This window comes from Panthera tigris, chromosome A1 (genome assembly GCF_018350195.1).
Source record: "Panthera tigris isolate Pti1 chromosome A1, P.tigris_Pti1_mat1.1, whole genome shotgun sequence".
Lineage (NCBI taxonomy): Eukaryota > Metazoa > Chordata > Mammalia > Carnivora > Felidae > Panthera > Panthera tigris.
The window spans coordinates 69,530,410-69,552,544 of NC_056660.1; the positions used below are offsets into that span (position 1 = coordinate 69,530,410).

A 22,135-nucleotide genomic window follows, 5' to 3' on the forward strand; every position below is an offset into this window, starting at 1 on the left:
AATCAGGCTCCAGTCTCTGGGCTGTTAATATAGAGCCTGACTTGGGGCTCAAACCTGTGAACCATGAGATCATCACCTGAGCTCAAGTCAGACGCTCAACCGACTGAGCCACGCAGGCACCCAGCAATGTCTTGTATATTATCTGATCTCAGCGCTGTTCCTGAGAGGAGGTGGGGCAGGTAGCAATATCATCCTTCAACAATAGATGGGACACCAGAGCCCAGAGAGGTGACATGACTTCTCCAAAGTACCTAGGCACTCAGCACCCAGGTCTCTGACTCCTACAACCTATTCTTTAACAACCACCCTGCAGCTCGTGGACACACCTGTGGTGTATGGCCGGCCACAGACAGCATGAGGGGAAGCTCTGATTCAGCTCAGGAAATGTCCCTTAGAGCCTTTGGAGGTGTCCCCTCCTGCTGCTGACCAGTCCTTGTCAGTGTATCAGGGCCATCTCCCAGACGAGCACTTACAAATACTGTAAAGCCAGCAGAGACAGAACTCTATTAGCTCACTCTACCAGGTAGCTCAACGTGCTGGAAAGTGACAGTCAGGTGCCTCTGGTCACTCTAGCTGTAGGGCACTGAGCAGGTAACTAAACCTTAGTAAACCTCAGTTTTCTGATGCCTGAGAAGAGCTCTTGACTAGATAACCTCTAACATTCACATCTGTGTGTGTCCACCAAGGCACTCCCCAAGTAGTGAGCACTATGCCAAAGTAAGGGAAACACACCAGACAGCTTGTATGTTTCCCTTCCCTCTTCTACCCAAGGTCACCTCTGCCACCATGACCTCCCCGTGTGACCAAACAGGGCACCTGAAGCACTGACCTCACTGGTCAGACCATCCCCTAGTCTCCAGCCTCACACTTAAGTGTAAATGGACCCAAAGATAATTCCAGAACCTGAGAGACACGTCAACAAGTGGAATGCACTCTATTTGAATAGAATATATGTCCTTTTTAATGATAGAAAGTTTACTGTTAAGCTCATAATTCCAGTTTTGCCAATTATTTTAGGATGTTAGGATTGTCTAGACAAATGAAGGATTTTATTTACATACAGGACTACTTTTCAATGAAAATTGGACACACGAGGTTAGGAGTAAATCTATGTGAAGAGTGCACATATTTTAAAATATAAAAAGTATAAATACATCTCGCTGAATACATAAGGCTTAACTCTGATTTCTTTAAGCGTTTCTATTTTCACAGAGGGCCCTTTTATTGAATTGATGTTTATCATCATAAAGCATAAAAGTCACTCATACCTTAGAAGAGTCTGAACTTTTCATGTATGGCTCGGCACCGTGTGTGATGCTCCCCTGAAGCACTTTTTCAATTCTAGCCACCAGAAATATATCAGGATGAGGACACGTGACCGAAAATATTCCCTAGGGAACAAAAGATTTTCTGTAGTGAGTAAAATTCACACCCACGTTAAACAAATCCCCTGAACATGAAACGTTCTGAAGCAACAAAGAGTGCTAAAACACGCTATTCAGAGGCACTCAGTGCTTTATCGCTAGTTTATCATCTGATCAAAAAGGCAATTTGGTCAGGGGGGTGGGCAACTAGCAGAAAGTTTAGAAAAAAAAAATGAGAAATCAAATACTGCTTCTTCTTCTCTCAGCTTGCCTTTCCTGCCTGCTTATATATGCTGTCGATATAACCAACAGTCTCATTTCCCCTAGCTGCGTGCTGCGGAGTCTCATTATGCATTCACACAGCAGGTGCAAGATAAGTCTCAGTAGGGACGACTGCTGGGCTCTGTCTCCCACCTGCTTCGGATACTGCATGGCAGCTTCGTGAAGGATGTCCTGAAGGGCAGGTGAGCTCTTCCTGCCACCGTTCACCAGAGCTGGGGACGTGGTGGCCAGCATCTGCCTCACGGAGAAATGGTTCAGGTCCACGTGGAAATCGGCAGAAATCTTTCGGTTGTATTTTATGTCAAACAGGGATAGAGTGACAAAGAAAGGCTCGACCTGAACAAAAAACAAAAAACAAAAAAATCAATCTAGACCATCACTACAGCTCAAACTGTCTGGAAAAGAGAATGCTGCTATCGAAGAAGAAATTACAAAACCTATTTATGATAGCTCAAGAGAAAGAAGTCATCACCCCTTTCATTTGTCACAAATATCCTGTCCCTGAGGCTAAACAACCCTCCGCATCCTGATCTAATTAAACACTGCACTTCTCTGATCAGAGACTAGGATTTTCTGTCCAGACTGCATTGCAACTGGTACATCTGCAATCTCTATTTCTTAAAATACTTTTTTAAGAGGAAAATTACATTTGTAGTGGGTCCTTCTTCATTTTCTGCAACACAGCATTGCAAATTGAAAGATAAATCATTGCACTTGACGAGAATTCTTTTTCCAAATTTCTCTTCAAATGGCTTCACTTCTGGTTCAGCTGATGTGAAGTCAAGCTTCTTTAAAAGAAAATGTAAATACATAAATATATTATGTTCACATTAAAACAAACATATAATAAATGTATCCTGAGGAAACTCCATAAAATACGAAAAGGCTAAACTCACTTAACTCACAATAGTGCTATTATTTTATAAGTTTATATAGTTTATAACAGTGGTCAAATAAATGATGGTATATCTACCCCATGGATTATTATGCCAAGCTTAAAAATTATGGTTAGGAATACCTCAAGTGTCCATCAACAACTAAATAAACAAACAAAATCTGGTATATACATACAGTGGAATATTATTCAGCCATAAAAAGGAAGGAAATTTTGACACATGCTACAACATGGATGGACCTTGAAAACATCATGCTGAGTGCAATAAGCCAGACACAAAAGGATATATATTGCTTCACATAAATGTGGTTCCTAGAGCAGGCAAATTGATAAAGACAGGGACAATGGAGGTCACCAGGGAATGAGGGGAGGGAGGAATGGGAAGTAAGTGTTTAGTGGATAGAGTTTCTGCTTGGGATGATGAAAAAGTTCTGGAATGGGTGGTGGTGATGGTTGCACAACATCGTGAACATACTTAATGCCACTGAACTGCACACTTAAAAATGGTTAAAATGGTAAATTTATGTTATGTATATTTTATCACAACAAAAAATTGTCAAAAAAGCAAAAACATATACATGGTTATGAAATCTGTAAAGCAAAAAAGACATTTATTATTAAAGTAAATGGGGTAAAGAAGTTCTATAAAAAAGATCACAAATGAAAAGGGGAAAAATATGGGAGAAAATACAGTAGAACCTTCATCCCCTCCCAGCTGCCCTGGGCCCCCCACCCCCACCCCCGCCCCACCACACCAAGTGTGGATTTTGAGGGCACAGATGTGGATCACATGCACCTTGGGTGAGTCAGGAAATACCACTGCCAACTGGGCATCTTCAGTGATGCTTATTATTGTCTGATGGTCTTTCTATGGGGTAAATTATATGCTCTCTATGGATTGAGAGTGTCTTTGGGTAAATCCCTCAGTTTTCCACAGTCTATTGAATATGGAACACTCACAATGGAAGTGGTAATGGAGATGAGACTATGGTTATTTTTTATTTTTCCTTTTCCCCTGAATGTTCTGTATTGTTGTTATGTTGCTTACCAGTCCAAAGTAAACAAACAAGCAAATACAGAAATAAAACAAACGTATCATCTGTCTGTTTTCTTTCCCTGACTTAGTTTAAAAATGTAAACATTAAAATAGTTCATACCTGGGCATCTGGGTCCAAGTAAAAAAGCTTAACTCTGCTTTCACTTTTCAGTTTGATTTCAGCTTCTCTGGTACTCTGATAACAAGATAAACAAAAAATAAAAATTACGGTAAAAAAAAAAACAAAAACAAACCTCTTCTTACAGAGGTGTCCAAACATGTTTGTCCCATCCTGAAGATCCAGGCTGCCAGACAACTCTCCTGTCATCCTGGAGAGTCAACTGCATGTTGAACAAGGTGAGACCATCAAAGGAGGTAGCACACCAGAGTGCCACGGGGGAAAAGAAGACCTAATCCTGCCCTTATGAAACTACAGTCAATTTCAGGGTCAAAAGCAGTCAAAGAACGCAAAAGAAAATAATTAACCATTACTTTCAAGAAAGGTTTCATAAAGTGATGGAAGAGGGGACGGGCTATGAATGCAGGAGTAGAACAGCAAAAAGTAAGAAAACATGAATATTTGGGGCTGAATGAAAAGGACACACAGCACAGACAGACGCTGAGTGGGAAATGAGCCCAGATGGTAAGGAGAATTTTGAGTCCATCTAAGATTGAGGTAGAAGCCCAGGAAGAGAAAGGAATAGGTCTGCAATGGTGGGCCAGAGAACCTATGGCAGATCTTGAAGGATTGCCATTGGTGTTTGTGGCAGGCAGGAGGCAGCATTGCTGGTCTAGTCAATAGATATTTACTGAGCACCCAGTATGTGTCAGGCACCAGGGACACACACGTGAATGAAACAAAGCCTCTACACCCAAGGAATACTAGCGAAGACAATACAAACAGGTGGTAAGAATGGCAAAGAAAGTGTAAGGCACAGTGATCACTAACCTGGACCAGGAGGTGGCAGTCGGAAAAGAGTTCCCAGAAGAAGACCCACCTTGCATTACAAAAACATTTGGCAGAAAAGGGGAGAAGGGAGTTCTGGGAGGAGGTACTGCAGGTACAAAGGTATAGTCACACTTGAGCAATGATCAAGTCATTCATTGGGCATGACGGGAAAAGTAGAGAGAAATGAAGCTGGGATTTGTGTGTTAGGGACTGTGGATTTCCTTCAGAAGCCAAAAACACCCGGCACTACTTTAAGCAAGGGAACAAAATAACCAGTTCTGCATTTTTAGAAGAACCCCTTGGGTAGGGCTGAGGAGGTGGGTTAAGGGGAAGACCCACATGGGCTCTTTATCACACCTGCCTCCCATCCCACAGCAGAGTCCATCACAGAGCCCACAGTCCCCATGTGGGTAGCCTGCTGTCCAGTGAACCCATTAATTGAGATAGGTTTGTGGAGAGGGTGATAAAGTGGAGTGTGGAGATGCCTGTGGACAGAGAGATGGAACTTGAGCACGAGGTAGGGAGGAAGGCTGAAATTACAGACTTGGAGAACATCAGTCTAGAGGTGGGGACAGAGGAGCCTTGAGAGTAGTTGAAATTCCCTGGGGGAAAATGTGAAGGGGTCTGTAAAAAGAAACCCTGGGGCCCCAACACTGAAGGGATGGCAAGAAGAGAAGCCATGGAGGGAGACAGACAAAGGGGCTGGAGAAGAGGAATTTGGGAACAGAAAGAAGCTTCTAAGACATTCACAAGGTGGAAGTCATTGCCAACCACATTATTTTTCGTGCTTGGTTCCTCTAAATTTGTATCCATTCTTATGACTCTCAATCTCCATGGTTAAGTCTATAGAGTCAGAATGGAGGGTCCTCTCTCATCTGTTCTTTCCCCACAGACTGACTCACATCTCAGCATGTGATGTGGGCAGCGACAGCCACAGTGGAAGGGGTGACTTACCATCTCTGCTGGTGGCTAAACACGGTCTATTACATTTCTAGATCACCACTAATAAGACTGAACATCTTCCTAATATTCTCAGCCATGCGGTTGTTGTAACAGGTTGGTTCTTAGCAATGACCCAAACTCTATCATAACTCTACTTAAAAACCATCTTTCTCTGGCAAAATGAAATGACCACCAGAACACTAAGAAACTGTATTCTAGTTCTAGTCCACTCGTTCACTAGTTATGTAAATGTGAGCAAGCCGCGTAGCCTCTCTGGACTCCACTTTCATTTCTGAGTAAAAATGTTGAATAAGATGATGGCTAAAGTCTCTCTGCACAACAAGGTTTATCTCGCCGTTCTCTATGGGAGCTTTAAGGCTTCTGGGGGTAAGGAACACTCCTGCAAATCGTGTGATTTGAGCTGATGCCCTATGGGGGATGGGACAACTTTTTAACTCCATCTTACCTGTCACCGTTCCTATTTTTTCACATCACAAGAGCCAGAACCTATGGCGTGTGGAGTATACTTAACTGTACCCAAGAGAATTTGCTTTACTTTGTGCCCAAACCATGATGTTTCCCAACAAAAACATCAGTACCAGGTGCTGTAAGCCACCACCAACAGTAATGCATTCTACTTCTGAATTTCCTCTGGAGTCCTTCAACAAAGGCAAGGCCTGTGATCTCAGACACCACCGCAGAGCAATGGATTCTTAATGTAGATACAATCCCTGGTGCCTTTTTGAAAGACGCTTGTTGTCTCACACTGACTATGAGACAAGATGAGAAATGAACACGGCACGGACGACTGCTAGGAGGTCTGTATAATCAGAGGACAACCAGGGATGCAGACACATTAAAAGAAAAAAAAATCAACAACGAGCCAAAAGAGACTCAAAGCATCCTGATGTTGCCACTAATATCCAGGGGATATATTCTTCACTAGAGAAACCATTTAATGGGAAAGAAGCGACACCTTTAGATGTAAAAATAACCTAAAAGCTTACAGTCTACCTTACATACATTGACAGCTGTGATGATGCTGATTAAAAGCAAACTCAGCTCCTTCCCCCATTCCTTCCGTGGCCTACGATGCATTAAACAGGGGATGCCTAACAAATGGTATTTGAAGGAATTACCAAGTAAAACCTAGGCAGAAAGAAAACGTGGCTTGGGAAGGGCAGGGCTTTGCCCTAGAGTCAGGGAATAACAAAAGCTGGAAGTATCATAATGATAAAAGCAAATTTTTATGGATAACAGCCAACATTTCTATGTTATTATCCTAAGTGCACATTTAAATCTTATACCACGATAGGAGGTGGGTCCTAGTATTTTCCTTGTTTAAAAGAGGAGACACTAAGGCACAAGGAATTAATACTTTGCCTAAGACCTCAACACATTCAATAGAAGCCTGACTTCTAACTGAGGCTGTCTGGCCTTCAACTATTAGAAAAGAAAAAAAGGGGGCACCTGCATGGCTTAGTTGGTTAAAAGCATCGGCCTTCAGCTCAGGTCACGATCTCACAGTCTGTAAGTTCGAGCTCCCACGTCGGGCTCTGTGCTGATAGCTCAGAGCCTGGAGCCTGCTTCGGATTGTGTGTCTCTCCCTCTCTCTGCCCCTCCCCCCACTCGCACTCTCTGTCTCTCTCTCAAAATAAAATAACGACATAAAAAAAAGTAAAAAAAAAAAAAAGAAAGAAAGAAAAGAAAAGAAAAGAAAAGAGGCAAAGAATATGAGCATGCAAGTCAGAGAGGAAGAAACCCAAATATATGATAGTAGGAAAATCTCACCACTAAGCAGCAAAACACAAATTAAAGCAGGGAAATACCATCTTCACTCCTCTGGTGAGGACACAGAGAAATGGAAATGTCAGTTGTTCCAACTTTTTGGGGAAGCAACCTGGCAATATTTAAAGCATTAAAAACACAATAACCTCTGACCCAGAGGTCCCACTTTGGGGAACATCCCTAGAACACAAGTATTTTGTAAAGAAGTCACGTTGTTTACTGTGCACAGGTTGTAGAGACTAAAAAAAGGAAAATAACCCAAAATGTTCATGAATATGGAGATGTTAAATAAAGTGCATAATATCCATATCTGTAATACCACGCAGCTATGAAAAATGAGTAAACTAGACCCTCTACGGCCCCAGAGGGACATCTACAAGATACTTTTAAGTCATGGAACAAGTTTCAGAGTCATGTATATATATCACGAACATATTTTTTTAAAAAACTACAAACGCTATATATGTGTGTATGTTTCCACGAGCAATCGGTTTGACGCCAGGGGAATTACAACAGGTTAGTAACACTAGTGCTCTCTGGGTGTCGGGGTGGAGGATGAAGGGGAAAGATTAACTCTATATAACTTTGGATATTTTCACTTATTATAGCAAACACACTTATTTTTACTTAAGTTTCAGTAAAGACGATAAAATAAATTCCTGTAATGAATACTTTCACAGTCTAAGGACCCACAAAACATAGCTGTAAAAAAAACATTATCCCACAGCCTATGCCACCCAGCACTTCTCAAAGTGACAGAAACCAGCCCTCCTCTTAAAATAACCTGTGGTTGGTCCATACCGTGGAGGTAGGAAGAACTGGACTGGCTTTTCCCCGGACCCTGCTGCTGCTGTCCTGCTCACAACCCGTCTAATACTTTGGGTTCAGCAGAAAGGAAAACATGAAGAAAATGGACAATGACAGAGCCGTCATCTGTAAAAACTGGTACTTGCTTAGAAGTCAAGAGAATGATTCGTCTAAAACAAAGGCTGTTCCCCTCACTCCTGTGAGCCCTACCTTTAACCACTAAAGACACACCCTGACAATGCTTTCTTCCTCACCTAAGATGCAATTATGGACCAAACATTCAAAGGGTTTCCAGAAGGACTGCCACAGGCTTCGAGCATACTCTGTGTCTTAAGTTCATCTCTGAGCAAGCAAAACAATTAAATGCCAGAGACCGTGGCCAACAGCATCTTATTTTGAGGATGAGTTATCAGAAAAAACATTGTGCTGGCTGTTGGCTTAAACAGAATAGGTTGGAACAAGAAGACTTAGCAAATTCCTTTGAGGCCAGAACGTATATTTCTTAATTTAAAGAGCTGTCATGATTTGTTTCCACTACTTGCAAGGTATCTAATGCCCCGGGACCACTATCTCGTCCTCTGTGTCACAAACCAATAATAAAGCACAGAGAATAAGGAGGCTCAAGAGATGGAATGCTGGAATGCCTGCTGACCTCATAAACAAAACCCTAGCCACCTCCGTTGTATCATAACACAATGACATAGTTTTCTGGATTAGGATACAGGGAAGGAAGCATCTATTACAGACTTGGTTTAAAAAAGTCAGAAAAGGTATCTGTGAAACTGTTTGGGTTCCAACAAATACTGCTAAGCCTGGCCGACTGACCCTTACTCAACCTCAGTGAGACTATAAAGTTTGAGACACAGTAATTCATCTTGTGTTCAACACAAGGTTTACCTAGAAAGATTAAGTTCACTCGCTAAAAAGTTATAAAGTAACTGAATGTGAGCAATTTTGGATTAACATGAAACAATGCTTTTCTTTCAGAACCACTTGGGGAGACCAAATTAAGGTGAGTTGCTGTTCTCTGAGTACCAAAGAAACCTACAAAAATAGAAAAGCTGTGAAGGAAAATATAGGGTTGGAGCATGAGGGTTTTCTTCATACTTTCTTTACACAAGGAGGTGACATATATATACCAATGACACCTAGGATAAACATAACCAGTGAAAAACATTATTAAATGAATCATACTCGGGTTTACAACCTGATTGCCTTACCCCTTGACTTTGTAGAAAAGAAACCATTGACTAACTTTAACTGCAGTTTGTGTAGTTAATAAAAATATTTATAAGACCATGTGCTCTAATACTATAAGTGCTGTTACATTTACAACAAACATGTATTTGGTTCCATATTAGACAACAGGAGGAAAAGAAGAGATTTTAGGGTAGATACAGTGTGTCTTCAATAAGAAAACAACAAAGACGTTCAGTACTAAATGTACAAGCAATCTAAGGGCTGAGAATGTACAACATATTCTGAAAACCTAGGCCCATACCACCCTTGTCATATGTCAAGGGCCCCCCTCCATTATATTCCAAAATGAGACATCAGTTATTTTTGTACCGAAACAACTTCCTGTCACTCATATCCTGTTTGTTATGTCTCAGTCACAGTGGAAGACAAAAGCCGGGGCAACAGGATGAATGCAGCAGAAAGAGGAGCTGACCAGAGAGGAGCCTGCCATTAAATCACACAGTCAGTACCTCCTGCCTGACTCCACCGCTCGTCTTTTCTCTGCAACTTATTTACCTGTGGCCTGACCTCCCGCTGGACCCTTCCTTACACCTCCATCCCTGGTATTGACTTCTTGGCCTCTTCATCCCTGATTAAACTCTCCTCTCCCAAGTGGCTATGCACACAGTCTCTTTCTCCTTCACCCCGACCCCCCCACCTCTACTTCAAGCAGATTACACAACTATGGAATCCATTCCTCTCAAGATCAAGAGGACCAGCAGTCAGTCAACTCCCTGCTTCCTTAACAGGTACAAATGGTCCCCACCTGGACACAGTGGAGAAGGTTATAAACTAAGCTAAGACCACATTGGTGCTTGGAGCCCTGGACTGTGAAGGGCTGAGAGTCCCGCACAGTCAGGCCTGGGCTCACCCACCCCGCAACACCACACAAGCATCACAAATGTGCCAGCAGCACGCTGACTGCATGGCAATACATCTTCATTCTTCTTTTTTTTCCCTTTGAAAAATTACTTGCTGCCCTTTTTCTATCTTCTTAGATAAAAATATTTTTAAAACACTTAAGAGCTGGGGTCGGGGGGCAGAAATAACAACAGCGAAGCCCCTTATAATGCTTTCTTTTTCAGGCTTTGACCATGACCACAGTAAGAAATATGTTTATATCACAACCCAATACGTATACACATACTACATTGGGCTGCCTGGCTGGCTCAACTGGTAGAGCATGAGACTCAGGGTAGTGAGTTCCAGCCACATGTTGGACACAGAGATTACCTAATAAAAAAGTTTTTAAATAATATCTGTCATTATTAAGGGTAGTGTATTTAATATTCTCTATTCAGTTCTATTCCATTTATATTTTTAAAATGTCTGGGTCATATAATGTTAAGTTAAAGAAGCCTCACGTAAAAAGCGCATACTGTATGATTCCACTGATAAGAAGGTCTGGAACAGTCACAACTAATCTACAGTGACAGACATAAAAACAGCAGGCATATCAGCTGGGAGGGGAGGACAGGATAGTCTGCTGGAGTGCTAGAAGCGTTCTATGCATTGATCTGCATGGTGGTTATACAGGTGCCCAAATGTGAAATCCACTGAGCTATCCAACTAGTGTTCCATATAAGTTCTACTTCAATTAAATTAATTAATTAATTAATTAATTAATCAAGCAAAGCAAAATAAAAAGAAATGGGGGGTTTAAACTAATTAATCTGATTTAACCAACCAAAACTGCTTCAACTAACCTGTTACACACAGTTTGAAAATAGCTCTAAATATCTTTGTGTGTGTGTGTGCGTTAACTCTCTTATATATGTTATCTCATATAACTAAACTAAGGAAAGTTTAAAAACTTTCCTAGGGAGCGCCTGGGTAGCTCAGTCAGTTGGGAATCCAGCTCCTGACTTCGGCTCAGGTCATGATCTCATGGTTCATGAGTTCGAGACCCGCGCTAGGCTCCACACTGACAGTGCAGAGGCTGCTTGGAATTCATTCTCTCTCTCCCTCCCCCTCTCCCTCTCCCTCTCCCTCTTTGCTCTTCCCCTGCTTGTGAGCTCTTTCTCTCAAAATAAATAAACTTAAAAAAATAAAGTAAATAAAAGTTTTCCTAGGTCTTAGGATTGAGAAATATTGAATTATTATGCTGGCCAGCTACAGGTAGTCAGTGAGAGAAGAAAGGAGGGCACAACTCCTGAATGTCTTCACAGGGAGGAAAAAAATACAGATTTCTAATTAATCAACATTAGGCTCAAACAATATGAGTCTTCTCCTAGGTGTCCACGGTGTTCACCCAGTAAGTGTAGAAAGTTACTTTCCAAGTTCTGGATTGCTTTGCATATATTATCTGCTTCAATAAATAAAATGGGTTTAAACATTCTGCTTTGAGAAATTACGAGCCCCCCAAATATCCAGAAACAAAAAAAGTGAATCTCAATGCAAAATACGATGCATAGAAGTTCATAGCACAAAAACACATACACACAAGCCAAAAGCCGTCCCGGCTTAGTAGGCGGTTACAATGGTGACACTAAAATTAGCTTTAATAGGCAGGTGCTAAAAAGATACTGTGGTAACAGTCAAGTCTTGAAGAAAAACAATACTCTCAAGTCCTAGCCAGGGAGGGAGATTTTATATTTTAGAACAGCCATGTTGTCTCAAAGTAAAGGTCAATGCTGAATGCCAGTCTATTTATAATCGTATATGGATAAACCATGTTTTCTATTACAGTGTTTAAGATGTGGGTGTGTAGGGTCTCTATTACACTGTATTCGCAGAGAAGAAGAAGAAAAAGGCAGTAACAGAGCAAGAATGGAAATGGCTGGAGAAGACAAAGATATTTCTCTCATTTAAAAGAGAATCATTCATAGATGCACACAAGGAGACAAGTACAAGGATATTCATTGTAGCATTGTTTGTAATGGAAAAAAAATTGGAAATAACAGAACAGCTAAAATAAAATGCTTACATGGTGCAATCAAAGGGATGAACTAGATCTATATACCAGCTTGGACAGATCTCAAAATCAAAGTTGAATTAAGAAAGAAAAGTACAGAATAATATGTTAGCATTTATATAACATTTAAAAAAATTTTTTTTAATGTTTCTTTTAATTTAATTTTTGAGTAAGAGACAGAGGAGACAGGGGAGGGGCAGAAAGAGAGGGAGACACAGAATCTGAAGCAGGCTCCAGTGAGCACAGCGCCTGACGCGGGGGCTCGAACTCACAGACCGCGAGATCGTGACCTGAGCCAAAGTTGGGCGCTTAAACGACTGAGCCACCCAGGCGCCCCACATTTTTAAACATATGAAAGGAACACAACCATGTAGATCATTATGATAGATACACTGGGAAAGATATAGAGATAAAATGGAAGTAATCCCAGGAAACTCATAACAGTGTCTGTCACCGCTTGAGCCTGTGGAGGAGGAAGGGAATGGAGTAAGGATGGTGTTTAAAAAGAACTTTAACTATAGTTGATGTTTTATTTCTTTAAAAAATATGGAAGCTAAAAGGACCACAGAGTAACAGGGTTTAATCTGGGTCATGGGAATGAGGTCGGCTGTTTTGATCTTTGTGATTTTCAGTAACTTTAAGGTTTCTCAAAATTATTAAAGACAAGTGTAACTTTTTTTTTTTCATTCAGAGTGACCCAGAGGCAATTTACAAAACTCAGGCAACCCCTGTTTGGTTTAGCAGTAGGACTGTCACAGACCACCCTCTTTGGAAGTGTGTCTATTAACGTGAATAGGGAGAGCGTATGTGTGAACATAGTAGGTACCATGTTAACGTGGGAAACTTTACCTGTGCGTTTTGGTTATTTCAATACTCGTAATCTGGTAGTAAACATTATGGAAGGGCAGGGACACAGAATAATAAAAAAAATAATCTGTAAGGCACTTTCCAGAAAACAAGACTAAAATCTGACTCAGGTGAGTATTTTACCTCCCCTCACATTTGGGACAGAAAATAGAGAGCAGTAACCACAGTGTCTTTTTTAACGATTTACTACAATGTAATTGTTACTCATTTCAATAGATTCCATCCTGGACAAGCTAGGAAATGAGAAATATTTCAGTATCATTCTATGAAGGGCAGAAGACTGAAGATGATTATTACCTTGGCAAGTTCAGGCAGGTAGCTATCTAAACCGGAACCAGAACCTTCCAATTTGCTTTGTTCATCATCTAAAATGGCAAAACAGATGACCTGAGTTACTTGTAATTGAATGTATTTTATTTAAAGCAGGAGGTCAAAGGCCTCTTATATTCACCCTTGAATGCAGTGGTTTCCAACTCTAAATGCCCATTAAAAACACCTCGGAGCTTAAAAAAAAAAATACTTACACCCAGGGTTGAGAACCAAATATTTAATAATTGATAAAGCATAGACACTGTCTAAAAAGAACTGATATTAGTTATGAACACCAGTCTGCATGGCCACATCCATCAGACCCACTAAAATGCCTGCCCAGGTCCCACCCCAGGCCAACTAAATAAGAAAGAGAATTTTTTAAAAAGTTTCACAGAATTTCTAAGGTACAGCCAGGGTTGAGATTCACCGGGCTAAGAGCTTGAAACAAAACATGAGTTGTCAAGAACACAGCCAGATTCTTCCCACCAATGAGGCTTCTGCCCATCTTAACTTTGTCTTAAAAAATCTAAAGGATAGGATTAATGACAGTATAACCACAGTATTTTAAGTGCTGATTTTGTGCCAGGTACTCGAGACACATAATCTTATTTAATCTTCCCATCGACCAGCAAGTTCTGTTTTATTCTTACTTCACAGATGGGAACACCGAGGCTCAGAATATGTAAGTAGCTTGCCCAAGGTCTCACAGCTGAAAAATGATATTGCGAAGACTTGAACTCAGTCTTCCTTTCTGCCCCGAAGCTGTGGCTCTTCCCATTTAAGGTTTCCTGATAAAAATGTTGTCAGGGTAGTAAATTCTAATGTGACGAAATCTTTGCTCACAAGCTCTCTGTGAAGAGCTCACATCTGCCCCATTGCTCGCGTACCTGGCGATACACAGGCTCCCTATGCCCTGAAGTATGCATGTCCCTGGAGAAAGCGAGGTCTGCTTACCCTCATGAGAGTCTCCGTTTCGCTTTTCTTGCATTGCAGCCTCAAAGTTGAGCTGGAGAATCTTGTTGAGAGTTGTGATCCATTCTTCCATTTCGACTTCGCTGTCTGCAGCCAAAAGGTAGCTACTTTTGTCCTGCATCTTGAGCTCAAAAGCAAAACGTCTAACTTTGTTGTTCTGAAATGGAAAAGGAGTACAGAGACACATTTTAAGAGAACTGGAATGGCCTTAAAATTTTTCCTCTTTATTATTCGCTGACTGATGCTATCTCATTGGCGTTTGGGGCCAAGCTATTTAAAAATGCGCGCCCCTGGGGCACCTGGGTGGCTCAGTCGGTTGAGCGCCTGACTTTGACTCAGGTCATGATCTTGTGGTTTGTGAGTTCGAGCCCCCCCCCCATCAGGCTCTGCAGAATCGAGCCCCGTGTCAGGCTCTGCGGAGCCTGCTTAGAATACTCTCTCTCTCTCTGCCCCCCCACCCCTCCCCCCTCAAAACAAATAAATAAATTTTAAAAAAATGCAAGTCCCTTCCCCACAAACCCTCATCACTCTCTACCTTCCCTGCTTTATTTTCTCCATAATTTTATTTTCCCATCTGACACATCATGGATTTCACTTGTTGTCTGTCTCCTCAAATGGAATGAGAGCTCCTTAGGGTAGATATTACTTTTGTTCAATGCTACATCCAGATTTCTAGAACACTGCCTGGTACACAATAAGCTCTGGAAAAAAAATTTACTGAATGAATGAAATTTCACTGAAAATTTTCAACTCCTCCAGCTCCTTTTTTTCTTTTGATGAAGTAGTGCATGGTATCCCATTTTATAAAGCAAACATTATCTCTCAGTGTGTTTGACCTCCTCATCTGGAACTTTCCCATCATTTGTGAGTCCCCAGAGGTATTTGGACACCAAGTCTACAGCCTTCCCTCATGCCTCTAGTTTTTACACCTGTCAAAGAGTGTCCAGCTCCAAGTACAAAGACAGTAGTCACATGCATTAAATGATGGAGGACGAAAGTGCCCTAGACCAGGGTTTCTCAGCCTTGGCACTGCTGATGCTTAAGGCTGGTAAGTGTTGTGGGAGTCGGCCTGTGCACTGCAAGATGTTTAGCAGCATCGCTGGCCTTACCCACTAGATGCAGGGAACATAACCCCAGTTGTGAAGATTAAAACACATCTCCAGACAGTACCAAACCTCCCCTGGTGAGCACAATCGCCTCCAGGGAACAGCACTAGAAAGAAGTTCGGCTCTAAGGACCACAGCCCAAGATTCCTTGCATGTACAGGCTGAGGGCAACCTGTAGGGGGCAGAGTAGCCCTCACCCACTAGCAGCTGGCTGGCTAGCCGCAGTCCCTGAGAGGCTCCTCAGTGTAGGTGGCAGGGACGCCCTGACCCTCCCCAAGGTGCCTGTGTTCTTGGCAGCGTGCTTCTCAGAAACACGCAGGCCACACAAGCTAAGTACATACTGCCCGCTGCGGGCGCCTCACTTCACGTCAGGGCCAGAATCAGACAGGAGTCAAAAGGCTAGGTACGAAATATGTTTTCTGTCCCAGTCACAACTGTGAAAATAAGTTAAAAGTGGGGGAGACATCAGGCCTTGGTTCTAAGTTATTCCTCTTTCTCAGCCTGATCTTTCTGATCTGGAAATAAACGTAATCAACTTCAAGGTTCTAAAATGCTTTTAGGCCTTAAGATTCTACACTGGATAACTTGCAGGTTTATTTAAAATTATCAGTTTATGCATTTCTTTGAACCCATAGCATTAATCAACTACTTTTTTTTTCCACAATGTCCAAAAACAATTCAAAAACAAACAAACCACAGTGTTGGTGCTTAGCTTCCAAACAGATGTGGATAAAAACAAATTATTTAACTTTTTGAAGCCTTGGATACAATTCATTAAATGTTAAACACCATCAGCCACACCTGATGAAGAAAGAATATGAAGGAAGAGAATATGAAGAATATGAAGGAAGAGATGTCCCTTAAAGTCAGGACCTAAGGTCACGGAGAACACTGCACAGGCTGACCGACAGCCCGGGGATGCCGGACGCACAAATCACCTACACGCTGTGCCGAAGACAGGCGACAAAACTCTTAATAGTTTTGCTTTAAACTTTTCTTTAAAAGAAATGCCTGAAGATTTAACTAGAAAGTAACTTGAAAGGTCTCCTAGCTCAAGAATACAAATGAAACCCCTACTTGGAAATCCCACACAAGAAGTTAATTCACTGTCATTGACCGTTTCTGGTCCTGCCTACTTTACACTGTGAAGAAACATACTTTGATGTATTGAGAGACAGAGAGACACAGAGCATGAGCAGGGGAGGGGCTGAGAGAGACAGAGAGACACAGAATCTGAAACAGGCTCCAGGCTCCAAGCTGTCAGCACAGAGCCCGACGCGGGTCTCGAACTCACAAACTGCAAGATCATGACCTGAGCCAATGTCGGACACTTAACTGACTGAGCCACCCAGGCATCCCTGGGGCTGTTTTTAAATTGGTTTCCGGTAATCAAAAATACCAAGATTTAAGTAAAATTTTGTATTTCTGGATTTTTTTGCTAAAAACAAGACAAAAACAGATCATCTGGCCCCCTTGAACTGGTAGCTCCGCCCAGCATCAGCCACAGCAGGGAGGTGGCTGGCGGCCCCACAAGACGGGACCATTCGTGCTCCAGTTTGTCACAGAATGTGATGCATTCCCTCTTGCTTTCCACGCAGGCCTGTTCTTTTACTTAATTTTCCTGCTCGGCTCCTGCAGGTGTCTGAGTTTGGACCCCTAATTTCCACTGCTGGCTTGATGGAGGAACAGGGTCTGGACTCGCTCTCCCATCACAACCACTAGAAAACTGAACAGAAGAGATGAAACAGCTATTTGCGGATATTTGACCACAGGTAGGGCAGGACCATGACCCCTGCTGGACGGGACATAGATGAGCTGCACCCTAGCAGCCCTTAAGCTTTCTGCTGGAGGCGGTGACTGGGTTGTGGCCCAGGAAGGGGAGCCCGACAGAGCCCTGCAGTCCCCCTAGGTTAAAGAGACTGAGCAGAGCTCCAGAAGACCACGGTGGCTATATTACACAGGACACAGTTTCCAGAATGAGAGCTCTTCCAGAGTTCTCAGCACGTAAGACAAAACAGATCCAAATCTAGTAGTAAAAATTCTGAGTCATGCATTCATGACGTGTCCATGTTCTGTTTGTAGGTTCTGCCTTAACAAACAGTTTACCAAAAAAAAAAAAAAAAAACCCACATCAAAATGAAGACAAAATAACCCAAATTGCAAGTCACTAGAGATAAAGAGAAGATTAAGAAGAGCAGGGACATCAGACCCCCAAAACAACAACATAATGGGGTGTCTTCAAATTCGAAGGTAAATTTCACCTTGGATTTCTATATACACCCAAAGTATCCATCAAGTTTGAATGCAAAACCAAAAATATTGGCAGATAAGCTAACTCTCAAGAAATTAACAACTTCGACATTCTTTCTCAGGAAGCTACTTGGAGGATGTGCTCCTCCAAAATAAGAAAGTGGAACAAGAAAGAAGACATGGGATCTCGGAAACAGGGAATCCGACGCAGGCAGGAAGGCAAAGAGTTTCCAGAATGATGGCTATCCAGAGGCTGAGACAGCAATTCACCTAGATTAGAGCAGGAAGGAGGGCTGCAGGAACTAAAATCCTACCTTCCATAATGTCCAGAAGTGATGAATAAAAAGCAGCGGACGTGCCTTTTCCAGCATTATGGAGGCACATCCCAGAAAGAAGAGTGAAAACAGCTGAAAACGATCACGTCAGGGGAGTGGGGAGTGGGTGAGGTGGAAGACACTCGGGCAACAAGGTGCTCGCAGGGTTGCCTTTCTGCACTGCTTGACGGTTTAAACCAGATGAATGAATTACTTGGGATGAAAATGCAATGTAATTTTCAACATGTGAGTACATAAACAAGTACACACCTGAAGGTCAGGCCGGAGAGCTGTGTCTCTAACCTCAATCACACTGGCCCCACAAAACGACCTTTCTGATTAGAACTGAGCTTCGGGCCAATGTCATCAGCCAACACTGAGTCATTTTAGGAAGAATTCTCTGATAATGGTGACTGCATCTATTGTGAGGAGTTGTCAGGGAGATTGTTCATTAACCACACAGTGCCCTCTGTCTCAGGGCCCCCATGAGAAATGCCTGAATGATCTTCATTCTGAGATTACTCGGGCAGCTTCTGGCTAACTGGATTGAACGGGTCTCCAAGCTAGGAAGCACAGAGCCCAGTTTGTCACCCACCCACAGCAGGTGTTAGGTCTCTTGAACACCTATGCTTCTTTCTTAGCTTAATTCCTGTTCATCTCCTCCTTACCTTGACTCCTTGTTCACCTCTCCTGCCTTCAAACACACTTTAAATCTGTGCTATCCTGTGTTTTATGTTTCCTTGTAAGTTACTGCCTTAGACCTTTCTGGAAAGTGGCAGGGGGGTGGGGAGATGGATGGACAGATGGGGAATCTGGCAACTTGCTTTCAGAGACAATTCTGTTAAGGTTTGGAAGGTCCTACACCAAAACAGCAGCTTTCGGTCCTACACCGAAACTGGTAACAGCAGCTCCCTGGGAAAGGGAGAGATAGGGATCAACAGGGACCTCCAGTTTGTAATGGTCTGATTTTTTTTATAATGTGAGTACAGTTGTGCATTATGTATGATTAAAATTAATTTTTAAGTGTATTTATTTATTTTGAGAGAGAAAGAGAACCAGTAGGAGAGGGGCACAGAGAGACAGGGAAACAGAGGATCCTAAGCAGGCTCTGTGCTGACAGCAGTGAGCCCGATGAGGGGCTTGAACTCACTGAACCATTAGGTCATGACCTAAAAATAAGGGGCACCTGAGTGGCTCAGTTGGTTGAGTCTGACTCTTGATTTTGCCTCAGGTCATAATCCCACAGTCATGGGATTGAGCCCTGAGTCGGGTTCCATGCTGAGCATGGAGCCTGCTTAAGATTCTCTCTCCCTCTCCCTCTCTCCCTCTCCCCCCACCTCTCTCTCTCTGTCTCTCTCTCTCTCTCTCTCCCCCTCTCAACTGCTCGCTCTTGCTCTCTCTCAAAAAAAAAAAAAAAAGAATAATAGTAATTTTTAAGAATAACTCTACAACTGCAATAGCACTAACAAAAATATTCAATACTGGCTGAATTCTTACCATGTGCCAGCACTGTTCCAAGCTCTTTTTTTCATATATTAATTAATCCTCTCAATAACCATATTCAATACAATTATCCCAATTTAACAAATGAGGAAACTGAGGCACAGAGAGGATCAGTGTCTCCAAAGCTACACAGCTGGTAGTGGTAGAGCAGGGATTTGAACTCAGTCTGGATCTGAAACCCAGTTGACTAATCCTGTTATTGGTACCATGAGAGAAATGATAAAACTCATCACGGAGATGCTAAGAACTGTTCTGAATATTTCCAAATGAATTCATCCAGTCCCCTCAATTTACTCTACTAAGGAAACATGATCATTACCCACATTTTGCACATGAAGAAACTTTTGGTAATAGCCTGGCCAAGGTCACACAGCTATAAAGTGGTTGAGCCTTAAACACTGGAGCTCAGCCCCACGGTGCTCAGCCGACTACAATAGAAGTCTGCCTGTTTCACGTGTATCTGATGAAAAACGAGCCTTTACTTACCTGACAGCTGTTCTACCTCCTCCCCCAATACTGCCATTCTTGGAAGTATTTGCTTAAATCTGCAAATTCACAGATGGTACTTTTACAGATCAGAAAACTTGATGATAGAACTCTACTCATATTTACCTGAACCACACCCATACAGGAATCCAGAAATATCGATCCTTTCGGTTCCTTGGAGATCTTTTCATCTTTATAAAAATTCAAATTGTAGGATCCGTCACCAAGTTGAATCAGGTGGAAAAACCGTCTTTTAAATGACTGGGAGAAAAATACATACACAGCACTTGTTTCAAAACGAAAAGAGTCACAGTCGCTACCAATCACTCACAGCTACACACGTGTTTTTACACAGTACACAAGTGTAAAAACCGTCTCTATTCTCTCTAAAACCAATCTAATCCTGGCCAACGCCCCAGGTAAGGGTAAGTTAAGACTCTCCATCACGTTTAATAATTTCAGTGCATTTAAATTCTGAGGAGGTGGTTCACTTAACATTCATGGGTCATTTTTTCTTACCCACAGCATTTGATATTTTTACATAACCACCCAAAAGCAGTGCAATGAGCTCCAATTTGGGATGCAGCACAGAAGGATGGAAACTTTCTCAAATCCCCAGGGTTTCTTGCTCACGCAGAATAGGAACTTTTCTCTGCCTCGTGACACTGAACGATTTTCCAGCCTCAGGATTATGACAGTCCGCATTTCCCTGGATTTCCTTTTTCTCTCCCCGTCCACCCTCCCTCCCTTCCATTATGGCTCTTCTCTTCAGTATTCATGCTGCTCTTCCTCTGCTCCTACCTCTTTCCTGAATGGCTTTTTATACTAGTTTTGCTCTTCTCTTTCCAACCCCCTTCCAATCAAACCATTTTCCTTCCAGTCCTCCAGCTTTGCTCTTGTTCACCTTGCCACAGTAGACCTCCCAAAAGTGCTTAGACTTAGCCCTTGGGTGATGTGCTTGCAGGTGCCACGATCGCTTTTGTCGTGGGTACAGAGAAGAAAGCCTGCGTCGGCAACTGTGCCTTCGCACCAGCCCAATGATGAAGATCTCGTCACGCTGGTGGTCGGGCATGAAGCAGGGGAAGTGGGTGCGAGCAGGACGGTACCAATGGAGGTTGATCACCAGGGAGGCATCTTATTGACCAGACAATGTCACTTTTGTCAGGAAGAACAACATGCCCATTCATTTTGAGCATGATTCCCAAGACCTATAGCAAAAAGGGTTTCATGAGAGGGGAGTGCAGGGTGATGGACTGCCTTACCCTCATGGTTACGCTTATTGCACTGTTCATGTTGCCTTTGTACAGCCACCCATGCTTGGTGATCCCACCCTTCTGAGAGCCGAGGGAGGCAGCATCCTAGGAGAGAAGGAAAACCACAATTGATCTCCAGTCACTACTAATCTTATCTGCTGTGACTCTGGTCAAAAGGAAAATCATTCAACTGGTGCCGGCTTGCCCCATCGTGCCCCATTACTGGAGTTACCATCTGCCACAAGTCACTTTAGAGCCGGCTCGGCAGGAAAAGAGAGGGAGAAGCATCAATCCCTGAAAGCTCTAGTCCATTAAAAGGCAAAGCTAGTTCCAGTCCAAATTTTTTATTTTTGAGTATTTAATGAGCCACAGAAAGTACATACCATACTTGACCACTCAGGTTGTAAGGTCCTGCTGGGTTTCATGAAAAATATTTTCAAATTACACTCCCCTATAATTGGAGGACAAAAGCAAATTCCTGGAAAACTTCCCAGAGGCTCAGTTCAGGGGAAGGTGAACGAAGAAAAGAAGGAAATGTGAGGCAACAGAGAAAGGAGGGATGAGAGAAAAGGATTGGGCAATGGAAAAGAATGAAAGAGAGAGAGGAGAGGGGGAGAGTTAGGAAAGAGAAGGGACGTGGCTAGAAAAATGCATGCTTCTGCATGTTCCAGCTCCAGCTGTGGGCTCTGGTGCAGGGAGGCGGGCATGGGGTTGCCAGTTGCTGCTGAAAATATGTCAGGCAAACACTCGTACATGTAACAGACAGATGACAGGTGTGTACGTACACACACACACACACACACACACACACACAATCTGGCAGGCTACGGCTGGCCCTGGCCCTGTGGGTCCCTGC

General features: G+C 42.6%; 1 protein-coding gene and 1 long non-coding RNA gene across 20 annotated transcripts in view; one reads left to right on the forward strand and one right to left on the reverse strand.

The window, feature by feature from the left end:
- DOCK9 (dedicator of cytokinesis 9) overlaps window positions 1-22,135 on the reverse strand; it is a 332,962-nt gene that overhangs the window by 151,599 nt on the left and 159,228 nt on the right. For 14 of the 15 annotated variants that reach the window (XR_006215038.1, XR_006215044.1, XR_006215032.1 and 11 more), the window contains exons 6-13: window positions 21,289-21,384; window positions 20,153-20,287; window positions 14,350-14,524; window positions 13,381-13,448; window positions 3,699-3,773; window positions 2,294-2,434; window positions 1,779-1,982; window positions 1,269-1,391 (exon numbers count right to left, since the gene is read on the reverse strand). Coding sequence is in view for 12 of the 15 variants with exons in the window: in XM_042979635.1 (XP_042835569.1) it covers window positions 1,269-1,391; window positions 1,779-1,982; window positions 2,294-2,434; window positions 3,699-3,773; window positions 13,381-13,448; window positions 14,350-14,524; window positions 20,153-20,287; window positions 21,289-21,384 (1,017 nt within the window). In the remaining 3 variants the exon portion in view is untranslated. The remainder of the gene's footprint in view (window positions 1-1,268; window positions 1,392-1,778; window positions 1,983-2,293; window positions 2,435-3,698; window positions 3,774-13,380; window positions 13,449-14,349; window positions 14,525-20,152; window positions 20,288-21,288; window positions 21,385-22,135) is intronic. The other variant, XM_042979621.1, reaches the window with a different exon arrangement.
- Window positions 8,743-21,569, forward strand: LOC122236852. 5 transcript variants are annotated; one of them, XR_006215094.1, is made up of 4 exons: window positions 8,743-9,075; window positions 9,677-10,051; window positions 14,389-14,467; window positions 21,334-21,569. It is a non-coding gene; the product is annotated as an uncharacterized LOC122236852 (long non-coding RNA). The 5 variants fall into 5 exon arrangements; XR_006215101.1 differs by lacking the exons at window positions 14,389-14,467; window positions 21,334-21,569 and adding an exon at window positions 10,388-10,524 and having other exon boundaries at window positions 8,747-9,075; window positions 9,677-9,865; window positions 9,976-10,051; XR_006215091.1 differs by lacking the exons at window positions 14,389-14,467; window positions 21,334-21,569 and adding an exon at window positions 10,388-10,524 and having other exon boundaries at window positions 8,748-8,833; window positions 9,051-9,075.